Source organism: Anolis sagrei, chromosome 6, assembly GCF_037176765.1.
Source record: "Anolis sagrei isolate rAnoSag1 chromosome 6, rAnoSag1.mat, whole genome shotgun sequence".
In the NCBI taxonomy this organism is placed as follows: domain Eukaryota; kingdom Metazoa; phylum Chordata; class Lepidosauria; order Squamata; family Dactyloidae; genus Anolis; species Anolis sagrei.
In genome coordinates, this window is record NC_090026.1 from 56,968,521 (window position 1) to 56,983,337 (window position 14,817).

At 39.4% G+C, this 14,817-nt stretch overlaps 1 protein-coding gene across 5 annotated transcripts in view; it reads left to right on the top strand.

Moving 5' to 3' along the window:
- The window catches only part of EPHA5 (EPH receptor A5), a 339,685-nt gene that overhangs the window by 194,187 nt on the left and 130,681 nt on the right, over positions 1 to 14,817 (top strand). For 3 of the 5 annotated variants that reach the window (XM_060781405.2, XM_060781401.2, XM_060781402.2), the window contains exons 4-5: positions 2,213 to 2,368; positions 12,158 to 12,493. In XM_060781405.2, the coding sequence (XP_060637388.1) occupies positions 2,213 to 2,368; positions 12,158 to 12,493 (492 nt within the window). The remainder of the gene's footprint in view (positions 1 to 2,212; positions 2,369 to 12,157; positions 12,494 to 14,817) is intronic. The other 2 variants (XM_060781403.2, XM_060781404.2) reach the window with 1 other exon arrangement.

A 14,817-nucleotide genomic window follows, 5' to 3' on the forward strand; every position in this document is an offset into this window, starting at 1 on the left:
GAGTTTAAAAAGAAAAAGGAAAAAAAAGAAAGAAAAAAAACCCACACAGATTTTGTAAATTTGGTATTTGGTTAAATGTCCTTTGACCAGTATCTGGCCACTTGGAGTGCCTCTGGGGTTGCCACAAGAAGGTCCTCCATCGTGCATGTGGCAGGGCTCAGGGTGCATTGCAGCAGGTGGTCAGTGGTTTGTTCTTCTCCGCACTCGCATGCCGAGGATTCCACCCTGTAGCCCCATTTCTTAAGATTGGCTCTGCATCTCGTGGTGCCAGAGCGCAATCTGTTCAATGCCTTCCAAGTCGCCCAGTCTTCTGAGTGCCCAGGGGGGAGTCTCTCATCTGGTATCACCCATGAATTGAGGTGCTGGGTTTGGGCCTGCCACTTTTGGACTCTCGCTTGCTGGGGTGTTCCAGTAAGTGTCTCTGTAGATCTAAGAAAACTATGTCTTTATTTAAGTCGTTGACGTGCTGGCTGATACCCAAACAGGGGATGAGCTGGAGATGTCTCTGCCTTGGTCCTTTCACTATTGGCTGCTACTTCCCGGCGGATGTCAGGTGGTGCAATACCGGCTAAGCAGTGTAATTTCTCCAGTGGTGTAGGGCGCAGACACCCCGTGATAATGCGGCATGTCTCATTAAGAGCCACATCCACTGTTTTAGTGTGATGAGATGTGTTCCACACTGGGCATGCATACTCAGCAGCAGAGTAGCATAGCGCAAGGGCAGATGTCTTCACTGTGTCTGGTTGTGATCCCCAGGTTGTGCCAGTCAGCTTTCGTATGATGTTGTTTCTAGCGCCCACTTTTTGTTTGATGTTCAGGCAGTGCTTCTTGTAGGTCAGAGCACGGTCCAAAGTGACTCCCAGGTATTTGGGTGCGCTGCAATGCTCCAGTGGGATTCCTTCCCAGGTAATCCTCAAAGCTCGGGAAGCAACCAGAGACAACCAGAGAAAAAAAAGATAAAACTACACAAATGTCAAAAATTAGAAATAGTGAAACAACGGACTTAAGTTGAGTGATGAATAAATGGCAATTAAAGGATGTGTGGAGATTGGTAAAGGGAGATGAAAAAATACACATACTATTCAGCTGTACATAAAGTGTATACAAGAATAGATTATATTTTTGTTTCTAAAAACATGTTAAGTAAATTGTTAAATGCTGATATTGGAATTATTAAGATTTTGAATCGTGCCCTGGTGTCAATTGAGATTGTCTTGAAATGTGATTATGATAAAATGAGGAGGTGGAGATTGAACACAAAAATTTTGAATTATAGAGAGATTGTGGATAGAGTCAAATCAGAATGGCAAGAAATATGGAGATTTAATGAAAAGGACGTATCAAAAGGAGTGCTATGGGACACAATGAAAGCAGTGGTGAGAGTGTTATGTATAAAAGAGACAATTAATCTCAAAAAGGCAGGAAGAAAGGAAAAGGAATCTAGAAAAAGAAATAGAGGAGCTTGAAAAAAATATGTAATAAAGAGAGATATACAAATTTATGTAAGGTTGAGAGCGAAAAAAGACCGAATTGGATAAAACGGAAATAGATGAAGTACAAGAAAATCTAATATATTTAAGGAGGGAATTTTTTGAGTTTAGTGATAGGAATTCAAAGATGTTAGCCAAATACACAAAAAAAAGAAAATTGAGGGTATAATAAGCATTATAAAGGATAAAACAGGTAAAATATGTAGATCTATGAGAGAAAAATTGAAGGGTTTTGAAGAGTTTTACAATGAATTATAACGAACAAAAGCTAGCTCAATAGAAGGGAACAGATCATGGGACATAGGGCATCATAGAAGGGTCTAAGAAGCTCAGTTTCTATGTTGAGCCTTAGTTACATAGAGATGTCTCTGTATAGTAAGAGCTATTAATGTTAAGCTACTCTCTACATCAGTCGTGGGCAAAGTTTGGCCCTCCAGGTGTTTTGGACTTCATTCTGGCTGTTAGGAATTGTGGAAGTCCAAACACCTAGAGGGCTGAAATTTGCCCATGCCTGTTCTATATGTTAGCACACCAGTTCTTTAAATTAGGTGGAAAATTTATTCACGTAGGCTGCCTACACAGTTATTTTCACATAATTTGTGTGTTTCTCGATAGTTTCCTTATCTGGGTTTAATGACCAAATCCTTTTAAAAGTATTTGCAAGGAAGATCCTAATGTGCTAGTGAGAGTAGAAAATCTTATATGTTGGTTCTTCCTTTCAGCATGTCCACTGGGATTCTTTAAGGATTTGCCCCAGAATCAGATGTGCAGCAAATGCCCACCACACAGTTACACACGTGAAGAAGCATCAACCTCCTGTGTTTGTGAAGAACATTATTTCCGAAAGGAATCTGATCCACCCACAATGGCCTGTACAAGTGAGTGTATTTGTTTTTATTATATTGAAGTGATGGATGACAGATCATGAGTCCAAATAATTATAATCACAGAGCCAAATTCAGTAATCACATAGCATACTTTGGAAAGGTCTCATCCAGAGAGGCTTTCTAGCCCAACAGTCTTATATATTTGTACTTACATAGATGAACCAGAAATTGAACCTGAAAATTTGCAAGTGAAAAATAGATGCAATTTGATCAACTGAACTTATGGTTCAAGGCTGTCCAGGAAATATATTCAGGCAATGTTTCTGAACAGTTGGCCTTTGCATGTGTTATTTGATGTGGGCCAAATTAAACAAGATGGAAAAGGGCATGCTTATGTACTTGCCTGCATTGTTCATATACAAGAAAAAAGATTTGTGAATGTATAACCAGTTTGTCATATTTTGATGCATTCTCTCATCTTCTGGCCTGGTCTTAATTTTAGAGGAAAAAATGGAATATAAGCCAGAGGGACAGGATTCATGTTAAAATTAGTTCCATCACATTTTCTTTATATGTGAACAAGGGAAATATGTGAGTAACAAATATAATGGAAACCATCACATATTAAATATAATGTTAGTTCCAGACAGAGTAAAGAATCCAGGGAATTTACATGCTCGGTGTCTGATCATCATTTCAGTTATTCAGTGGATATGCTGTATTTGGGATTAACATCTAGATTTTTAGCCCCAGTAATAAGGTATTTGCATAGAAGATAAGGAATGTTGTTCCCACCAAAACAAGGCAAGTTGGGATAACATGGGTAAATGTTTCATTTAGAATTCCAGTTTCCCAAACTCATCTTTGTCCCTCAATCCCCCCCTTTTTTCCCAAATCTGCCCAAATTGATACATTCAAGTTTCCCAAGATGCTTTTATTCAACTTCATTTTAATTGAGAACATCTCATCTTTTCATATATTTTCCCATTCCATTTGTTTTTCCTGCTCTGTGTTTTTCTCTGGTTTTGTTTACAAAATGCATGTATTATTACACTCCAAAAGCTAGAGGATACAGACAGGGTTTCAAGGAATCCCATGTTGTATGGACCAGTACGCCTCTAGTTTAGATTATTGATGGAACTAACAAGATGGAAAGAAGAAGGGAGAAGGACCTTTTTGCCCTGGGTCTGACTGCTAAAAACAATTCAGATATCTTATTTACCCTTTGCCATAGAAAGAAGGGAAAACACCTGAATTTCTTGAAGTGCTGGGAGCCAACCATTCTGATAAAAATTGTTTGCTGGGCCCCACGATCATAGCAAAACTATATGTAAGGCAAAAATTGTTACTAGATCTATGGAATTGGAAAAATAGCTCTATTTTTTTTAAAAGGAGTTGTATGGGGAATTCCTATATTCGAAGGGAAACTATATATCAGAGGAATTGCAGTCATAAATATATGTCATTTTTCAATCAGAAAATGAAACCATAAGGTATAAGGAGGTAGAGTGGCAAAAGAAGTCAGATTGTTGAACATCTGGGAAAGTTCAAATGGCGATTGTGCCATCAAGGTCTGATGTTCAACTAAGCATTTTTTGGTCTTCTTTATTTATCTATTTATTTGAAACATTTATATTCCTCCCTTCTCATCCCAAAGGGAAATCAGGGAGGAGCACAACATATATACGGCAAACATTCAGTGCCGGACATAAAACTATGAATATACACAACCATTAAAATCACTTATATCTACTTTAAAGTCAGCTGTTTAAAATCATCTCAAGACACTATGCTGGCTCTGGTCAGCAAAGTAGGTTTCCTATTATTGCCTCATTGCACTTCCCCAAAGGCTTGGTCCCACAGCCAAGTCTTTACCATCTTTCTGAAGGACAGGAGGGAGGAGGCTGATCTAATATTGCCAGGAAGGGAGTTCCATAGCTGGGGGGCAATCACTAAGAAGGCCCTCTCTCTTGTCTCCTTCAAACGCACCTGTGACAATGGTGGGACTGAGAGCAGGGCCTCCCCAGAAGATTTTAATCTCTATGATGGTTTGTAAAGGAAGATGCGTTCGGACAGATAAACTGGGCCATGGCCGTTTAGAGCTTTATAGGCCAAAGCCAGCACTTTGAATGGTGCCCGGTAGCAAACAGGCAGCCAGTGGAGCTGACGTAACATGGGAGTTGTGTGCTCCCTGTATGCCTCACCAGCTATTAATCTGGCTGCCTCTCATTGGACTATTTGAAGCTTCCAAACAGTCTTCAAAGGCAACCCCACATAGAACGCATTGCAGTAGTCTGTCCTGGATGTAATGAGAACATGGACCACTGTGGCCAAGTCTGACTTTCCAAGGCACACAAGTTTTGATTTTGCAAAAGCCCCCTAACCACCACCACAACCTGAGGTTCCAGGCTCAGTGGTGACTCCAGGAGGACTCCCAAGCTGTGAACCTGTGCCTGTAATCCTATACCCTACACTCTTTGCCAAGATGCTCTTCCTGAAAAGTCATGAAAGGATAGCTATCTGATTTGAAGTCTAGCATCTCTTCATCCCTCTCAGATGGACTGTCTTGACCTACCAGGTCCCAGCATTGTCAAGCTCTTATAGGAAGGTGTGAAGCTTTGCTTAGGGACTACCATTGCTGGCTTGGGCTCATGTATTGATGTTGGAGTTCTTGAAATCTCTGCTTCTCTATTGGTGTAAACAATATTCTAAGTGAGAGAATGGCCTAAATACAACTTTAACACAAAAATAGGGAGGGTGAAGAAATTACTAACTGGAAATAAGATAGAGTACCTTAAGAAATTCTTCACTGAAGCTTCACTCTTGTTACATTCTTTTTTTTATACTGCTTTCATGCATAAAGTATAAAGGATAATAGAAAACAAATATTTTGTCTATTTATTGAAATAATTTATATACTACCACTTTGAGATGAGTTTACATTTTCACATCTTGATAATAACACCCTAATAAAGCAATAATGAAAAACAGGTTGAAAACCCCTTATCAGGAATTCCAAAGTACTCCAAAATCCCAAATTGTCCATGCAAATGGTTTAGATAGGGTTCACTTTCTGGTGGCTTGGTGTTTACAAACTTTGTTTCATGCAGAAAATTAATTAAAAAAATATTGTGTATTAAATTAGCTATGTGTATAACAGATATATGAAATGTAAATGAATTTTGCTGTCTGACCTTGGTCAAATATCTCATTCTTTACACCTAAGCAAATCCAGGTATTCCAAAATCTGAAATCCAAAACACTTTTAGCCTCACACATTTTAGATAAGGGATACTTAATTTGTAATATCAATAGCATAAGGATTAATTTTGCGAGGCTTAACTCCTCTAGGTATTGAGCTTCTTTCTAACATTGCTCATACATTTTCAAATGATTTTTCCAAGTGAAGCATTGCTTTGTTACTTTTTTTTTTAAAGAAAGATTGAATTCAAAGCATGGGTGCCATCCCATAACATGGAACCGTCTCGCTAGCTCATTGAGTATATGTAGAATTGCATTATAGTTGCTCTTAGGTCCTATTGAAACCAGGATGACGTGACTCAATTTGTCCCATTTGTTTCAAGGGAAATTAAATCCATTTTAAATCTGGATCCAACCCAAATAGCATTTTTTTTTACGATAAGCAATAAGAATTGGAAGCTCATATGAAACGTTAAGAGGAACAAATATAATGGAAATGATGGTATCAGTACTGAAGTTGTATTATCAAGAGAAAGAGATTAGTGGAATCAATGTAATTTATATTTTAATAGAAACTTTTGGGAGACATGGGCTTACAAACCATTTTTTTAAAAAAATTGGGTTATATTTATTTATTTATTTATTTAATGGCTATATAATTTGGAAATTAATACAATAGGAGGTGGAACTCATATCTAATGGGACAAGAATCATATTTGCCATTTGCTTCATACTGATTATTTAGGACACTTCTTCTTAAACCCACCCTAACTGAGGTCCTCTTAGCTCAAAGTTGGGGTCAAGGAGAAGATCCAACCAGTCCATCCTCCAGGAAATAAAGCCCAACTGCTCACTGGAGGGAAAGATACTAGAGACAAAGTTGAAGTACTTTGACCACATCATGAGGAGACAGGAAAGCCTAGAGAAGACAATTATGCTGGGGAAAGTGGAAGGAAAAAGGAAGAGGGGCCGACCAAGGGCAAGATGGATGGATGGCATCCTTGAAGTGACTGGACTGACCTTGAAGGAGCTGGGGGTGGTGACGGCCGACAGGGAGCTCTGGCGTGGGCTGGTCCATGAGGCCGGAGACGACTGAACAAATGAACAACAACAAAAAGGCTTCTGAATGCCACCCATTTATATATTTTAAAAACCTATAATGCTTCAGCTCTACTCCACAAAAAAGAAAATTGGCCTGTTTTGCAAGCTTCACAAATGCTGATTCATTATCTTAAAAAGTTTTGTTTTTATACCTATTTTATATATCTGGGGTGACGTACAAATAGCTCAGGCAGAAAGGGGTGTGGGAAAGGTTTAAGAAAGTCTAGGATGTAGGAAAAATACCACAGTAATGACAGATAATATTCACGTGTGTGAGAGAGTAATAGTTACCAAATACTTGTGCTAGTGTATGTGTAGTCTGCACGTGTGTATGTCAAGGGGTAAAGTTTTGGAAAGGGGGAATACTGTCCCCAAGGAAATTTTGCTACTCTGTGTTATTTCTAGCAGTGTAGTAACTTAAAACTTCAGATAAACATTTAAAGACGCAGTTTGGCCATCAAAAGAAAAGTTACCACAGAATGCAAATACAACTAATATAAAGGTTCCAGGCATCTGTGATTTTTCGGTGTGTTCCTTTCTGCAATACTAGAAATTTGAGGACTGAAAGAAAATGTCATGGGTTTCCCTTCCTTTGTCTTATCCTTCCCCATAATGAGCCCAGGTGCCTAACGGTGCAATCACAACTACTATTACAATAATAAACCTAAAATTAGATGGGAAAAAGCTTGTACACATTCATGTACAGAAAAATAGACAAAACCACCTGACTTTTAACATAAGGCTGCAGTTGCACCTCTATGGCCCCTTCCACGCAGCTGAATAAAATCCCACATTTTCTACTTTGAACTGGAACATATGGCAGTGTGGACTCAGATAACCCAGCTCAAAGCAGATATTGTGGGATGTCTGTCTTGGTATTCTGGGTTATATGACTGTGTGGAAGGACCCAATAATTTTCAGTTATGTCACAGAGTAAATTGCCAAAGCTAAAACATAAATGTACCCAGCTCAGAATCATTGCTTTCTTCTTCCTTTTGAAAACTCTCACTAATTATTTGTGCACTCTGCCCATTTAATTCTTTGGGTTTCGAAGCAAATTGTCTCTGCACTACCAAGTGCCAAAAATTGAAAACCTAGTGGGTTGTTGTAAGTTTTTCAGGCTATAAGGCCATGTTCCAGAAGCATTCTCTCCTGATGTTTTGCCTGCATGTATGGCAGGTATCCTCAGAGGTTTGCGAAGTCTGTTGGAAATTAGGAAAATGGGGTTTATATATCTCTGGAATGTCCAGGGTGGGAGAAAGAACTCGTGTCTGTTGGAGCCAGGTGTGAATGTTTCAATGAGCCAACTTGATTATTTATTTATATATTTATTTGCATTATTTCTACCCGCTCAGACCGAAGGCGACTCAGAGCGGCGTACGCAATCGGCACAATTCGATGCCATAAAAATACATACATTGATAAACAAAATGAACCATTATAGTGCAATTAGACATAAGACAGTGCATAATAACAATATTAAAAACTAAATGTATTTAATGGCTTAGCAGTTTCAAAGTGTGGCTGCTTACTGCTTGGGAGAATCCTTTGTTGAGAGGTGATTAGTTGTCCCTGATGGTCTCTTGTCTTAAGTTCCCCTATTTTTGAGTATTGTTCTTTATTTACTATTAGGATTTTAGAGTTTTTAAATACTGGTAGCCAGATTTTGTTCATTTTCATGGTTTTTTACTTTCTGTTGAAATAGTCCACATGAGATTGTCCACATTTCAAAGTGTTTGATGTAGAAATTTTCTATGACTGGGCTGAGAGGACTCCGCATAGTTACTCCATCTTTCTGTTCATAGAATTTATTGTGGGACAAATTTCTACATGGAACACTTTGAAAAACAAGCCCTGGAAACAACAACAAAGAGCTCACTATGTGGTTCAGACAACTTCATCCTGTCGATGCCTTGGTTGATTGCTATAATAGAGAGATGGCTAGGGTGATAGACACGACTGCCCCTGAATTTCCCCTCTTGCTGCACAGAGTCATGCCAGCCCCTTGGTTCTCAGAAGAGCTGGCAATGATGATATGTGTGAAAAGGAGACTAGAGTGCCTCTGGAGGAAACCTAGTGCCACCTCTGACCGAGCACGGGCTAGAGCCTCAATTAGGGCCTACTCTGAGGCTTTGTGGGCAGCTAAGAAGGTCTTCTCGACTGCCCGCATAGCGTCTGCTTCTAACAGACCATCGGAGTTATTTCAGATTGTCAGGGAGCTCCTCCACCTGCCTGAGGTGGGGGAGAACTCTGCAACTCGGTGCAGCGATTTCACATACCGTTTTGCAGATAAAGTCGCTCAGATACTCTTTGAGTTGGATACCAGCTTAAATGCAATGCCAGAAGCATTTATCAGTCCGATCTTATGGGATTCATTTCAACTTGTTCCACCTGATTACATTGACGGGATCCTTGGGGCTGTGAGAGCGATCACTTGTACTCTTGACCCTTGCCCTTCCTGGCTAGTTAAACTGGACAGAGGTGGGTTATTAGATTGGTTTGTGTCTATAATTAATGCTTCATTGGCTTAGGATTTTAATGGAATCACATCTATGCATTTACTGATGCATGGCGTTATGTCTAAACATATCATTAGTTTCATATAAAAATCACATGATAGATCAGTATAGCAATATTATTCAATATTGTGAGTAATCATGACAACATGAAGATACAGAACACATTATGAATTATCAACAATTGGCATAAGAATGTAGTCAATAAGTTGATAAAACAAAATGAATAGTTTAAGAATGGCTTTAGAATTTCATTGATAAAGCATTCGAAATAGCATTCAAAGGGCTGCTTCTTCCTCTTAAAACGCCCTCCAGCCCAAGTTTAAATTCTTGACTGTTTCAGGATATTATACTCTGACATTCAAAATTCATATCTACAAATCCCAAGACCAAATATTTCACTGATATTTTTCTTCTCCCTTGAAGACAACTAAGGAATTTGATAAATGTACCAGTTGTTTCCTACTAAGTTGTACCAAAGGATGGAAAATAAAAACATATCTTAAAAACATTCCAGTGAAGATGCAAGAATGACACAGAACATTATTTTATGATGGATCAGAGGCAGGACTATCTAGCTTTTCACATCTTATACATCAATTTAATTACTTGTATGAATCTTCACCTTGAATGTGTGTCTAGGGGTGTAGATGTTTCCACAGCTCAATTTGATACATACATTATTTCTATCCTATTAGACATATTTTCCCTCATGATATTTTTATTTTTCAATACATCACTAAAATATCAAACTTTCACATTATCCCTATGCAGACATTTAAAAACATTTCAAAGCCGACTTTGCCCCCTCACATTGGTTGTGAGGAAAGCAGTGGGTCCAAAGAGGAGATACTTCCTCTCAGTGGAGGCTATCCATCTTTGTGCAGGAAAATCACGCATTTTCCTATGGAGAGTCTCCACAGGTAAAATAAATACTTTCCTCTTCATGTAAGCAAATCATTGATAAAAGAAACAGACTACCATATTATTTTCCTAGTTCATTATATCTTATCCATATACTTTTAAATCCCCAAATAGACGGATTGACTATCACTTAGATCCTTCAAAATTCCAAGAATCCCACAGAGAAGGAAGATGTTCAAACATTTTCACATTTATGGATAGAACCATATTCTGGCAGACTCAGCACGAATGCATCCAGTGACTGGCTGAAGCCACAGGGGAGCAGGAGGAATGGAGATTCAGCAGCTGTAAATGCAGAAGCTACTACCAAGAGCATATAGTTAATGTGTAGCTGTGATCTGCACAGGAAAGCCTGCAAGGCAGGCCCGTAGCCAGGATTTCGTTTCGGGGGGGGGCTAAAAAATTTTCAGGGGGGGTTTCGGGGGGGGGGCTGAGTTTCGGGGGGGGCTGAGTCTGAGTGAAAGAGGGTCTAGCCTAGCAAACCTTTTGTATCATTACCCCAATACCCCCATGCATATGGGATATATTGAGAATGGTGATCAAATCATGATATTAATAAACATAACAGTTTAAATAATGCACCAGTAAGGCCTTTTCGCGAACCACCATGAGAATTTCGGGGGGGGCTGAAGCCCCCCGAGCCCCCCCCCCTGGCTACATGCCTGCTGCAAGGTCTTGGCTCCAATATGATTCCCCTTCCTTCAGGTGCCAGCTGACTCTGCTTCATGGTTAAGCTGGCTCTACCCATAAGATATTTTGATTTCCTATTTGTTTTGTTTAACTACTCTTATTTACTAATGATGCAGCCCATCCTCTGTGTCTGGCCATCTTCTAAAAGCATAAGCTCTCTACTACTGCCTTTATTCCAAGTGGACAATGTGGAGGGATTAATTATGGGTGGAAAGTATGATCTTCACCACTCCCTTGCTGTACACCTTTTGTGGACAAGACTAGCTTTGGTGGAAAACCCGTCCTGGAATGTTTCCTGGAACAGGAGCATTTCGCTATTATGTGATGTATGGAACACTACTAAGCTCTTAAAATCATCTGGGCTACATCCTGGGACCTCTTCTCAAGGATAACAATACAGAAGAAGGAATCAGTGTGTCCCCAGTATCAATTTAAAAGCACTTGATTCCCCTTTTTGTTGTTATTGTTTAAACTACGTGGGAGACATGCACAGCAGGAATATTACATACAGATCAGGGTTGACTGTGTGTCTGCAGCAAGTCTATAGTATTAGTATTTTCAAGGATGCCCTGACATATACTATTCAACTAGATTTCAAATAGGATTGAGCTGTATGGTAGATTTTAAGATTTTAAGTATGATATCAGCAACAACCCCCCTTCCTAAATTGATGCCATGGGGAAATTAGACATGGTATGCTCTAGCTTGGAGCTGCATGCTGAAATACCATTAGGAGGATGCAGTTCGTCCTTGCTGGTCTCTTAAACAGAGCTTTATAGGCAGTGATGGATGAAAGTATTATACTGATGGAAAGCTGTCAATTTCAGCAGCCTGCCAGGATATCTGAAAAGTGTGCAAGTTTGGTTGCTGAGGTTCCAATATAGAGCACGGGGATAATTTAATTGAATAAGCACTCCTTAGCTGGCTTGTTGTTAGCTAATCTCAATTAGAGTAGACCCATTCAATCAGTTGTTCAATGTGAGTTGGCATGTAGGTAAATCTTATTTATTCAAGGAGCCTACTCTAGTTAGGACTAACAATACAATTTAGGCCCATACATGAATCAGCAAGAATCTATGCTAAGGCTCACTTAACACAGATAAATAACACAATCACTTTTTTTCTTGTTTAAATTTGAAAGTTGTTGGTGTGCCACTCATTTTCCAGACAAAACTGAGCCAAAGGTAGGTGACGCGGCATAGATTTAAGACCTCTTAGCTGAAAAAATTGTACCAGATATTCAGGAATGAGTGGGTAATGCAGTGGCACCCACTGGCCCAGGACCAGTAAGAAAGCTGATGGGCTGTGTTGATGTTGCTTTTTCCCCCTTCTAAAAAAAGTATTAGAAAATTTGGCCAACATTTTGAATCTGATTCTTACCCTGTGTTTTTCTCACTTTACACGCCAGGACCCCCCTCTGCTCCTCGGAGTGCCATCTCAAATGTTAACGAGACTAGTGTCTTTCTGGAATGGATTCCTCCTGCTGATACTGGTGGAAGGAAAGATGTGTCTTATTATATTGCATGCAAGAAGTGCAACTCGCACTCAGGGCTCTGTGAGTCATGTGGCAGTCATGTCAGGTATCTTCCACAACAAAGCGGCCTGAGAAACACCTCTGTGATGATGGCGGACCTGCTTGCTCACACAAACTATACCTTTGAGATTGAGGCAATGAATGGTGTATCCGGCCAGAGTCGAGCTGCACGGCAATTTGTTTCAGTCAATGTAACCACAAACCAGGCAGGTAAGTGCATTTTCACAATGGAAATATAGGTGTTATGTTGGGTTTGGCCAAAGTAGGTTGCTAGTCTTGGAACTCACAGTAAAGCAACTTGAATGCTCTTTAAAATTGAATGCCCTTTAAAATTGTACAATTTAGTTTTCAGTAATGGGTTTATGTTTTCATTTTCTTTGTTTGGATAAATCACATAAATTACTAAGCTTCATAATATAAATAATGTTTCTTCTGCTGCTTATAGAGAATTTTTCCCTGTCAAATCAGCCATAAAGTGAAAGACATGCAGGTATTTAATCTTTGTTCGTATGAAGTGTGGTTAAATCTAGGTAAAATTAAGCAGTTTTTCAGTGGCCTTCCAGTTACTGTTTTTGAAAGACCATAGTGAAAAATATTGAGTATGTTTGTTGTTTTCAGTGCAGGTATTGTATCGCATTGACTTTTGCTGGGTCTTGCCATGACGATAAGTATGTTAGCTAGTATTAAGGTTTTGTATACACACTACAGTGGAACTTCTACTTAAGAGCATCCTAACGTAAGAACATTTGAGTTAAGAGCTGTCACTCAGCCTGGGTTTTACTTTGACATAAGAGCAGCATTTTGACTTAAGAGCTATCACAGAAGAAGCACTAGTGTGAGAATACTAGGCTTTAGGGCTTCAAGGGAGCAGCCTCCATGCCTCACGCTCTTGTCCTCTTTGAGAGATTGCTTTCTGCTTTGAGAAACTTTGGATTTGTTGATTTTATGTGGTTTTATTCCTGGTATGTTTGGCTTCATGAAGAGAGAGGGAAAGAGAGCAAGAGAGGGAGGAAGGCTGGAATGAATACAGTATGAAGACAATGATGCTTCTGCCTCTTCACTTTGTGCACCTTGCCACAACTTTGTGATTCTACCATTTTGAAGTTGATCTTTCTTTTTTTTTTATTGTTCTATGTGATTGTGCAGGTTTTGCCTTGCTACTACACTGGCCAACACACATTTTGTTGCCTCAAATGTGCTTCCTTGCCACACCTTGTGCTTCTACTGTTTTAAAGTTTATCTTTTTTATTGCTGCATGTGAATTTGCATGTATGCATTATTTGTTACTTATAAAGTACATGTTCTTGTTTAAAATCACCTAACAAAATGGCAGATTAATAGCATTTCAATTGTAAAATTGCATTGAGATATGAGCATTTTGAGTTAAGAGCTCAGTCATAACTCTTACACCAACTCACTTCTTATGGTGAGTTGAATCCAGAGCTGCTGCGACCACAACATGCATCAGCGTTGGCTAGTAGCTTCCCTGTCAATAGAGTGGGAAACAAGCTCTCCATTTGGTCTAGTCTTTTAAGTCCAGGTGCTAATTTCTACCTCCAAAAATTGATTTGGCACCTCAAATCGTTCCTATAAAGTTTCTATAAAAGTGTGGTTCACCTTCTCCTTTTGATACGGGAACCACTAAAATCAATAAATCATTCTAATCTCACCAGTGACCTCGGTCATGCTTTGATTTCAATCTCGCTCTCAGTCTCTCTCCGACCATTTGTGATATAGGACAATAGTAATATTTGCTAAACCTACAGGAGACAGTCTGGGGTAAAAGCTTAATTTAATTTTTCAACGCTGAGCTGTGGCAGGAGGTCATCTTGGTTTGCTTGGTTTTCTTTTTCCTGTTAATTGTCCAAAGAATTCAGCTGTTGGGAGAATTCATTACTTGGTGCAGCAATTTTGAATCCCTCATTGTCATCCCACATTGTAGATACATGCTCTTCATGCTGACAGACTGACTGTGTCAGCCACTCACCTCACAACCTATCACCTGTGTGTGTGCAATCTTCTCATTGGCATAACAAAATATATTTTCCTCATATAGGATCTTCATTTTATTTTGTGGCAGCTAGGACTGGAACAGGACAGAGTATGTAAGGAGCCCTGAACACTCAAATGCACAAGTTAAATGTCAACTGTTGTTATGCAGCCGTAGGGAGTCTCAGCATACCTATGCTTGGCATTTATATAGTGCCATTTTTTGGTCACAAAATGTGGTGCTTCAAACCTTGTTGTGCTTGTAAGACTGCTTGTCTGTTATCATTTGGGAAGACTTGTTCATGCTGCCCTTCAGGAACAGCTGTTGATCTGAAACTTCCCTTTCCTTTGTGTCTATGGATTGCAACTGAAAGGGGAGAATGCTGTATCCTGCAGCCGGCTTGTTCTGATTCAGGATATCTTTTCATTAGTAGCATAGCTCCCAGCCACCAGAGAGGACATGTCAATGTAGTCTGAATGCCAGTAATTAACTTGGGTTGTGCCTGTGGCAGGGAAGCCTTTGGTTGTTTCAAGAACAGACAATG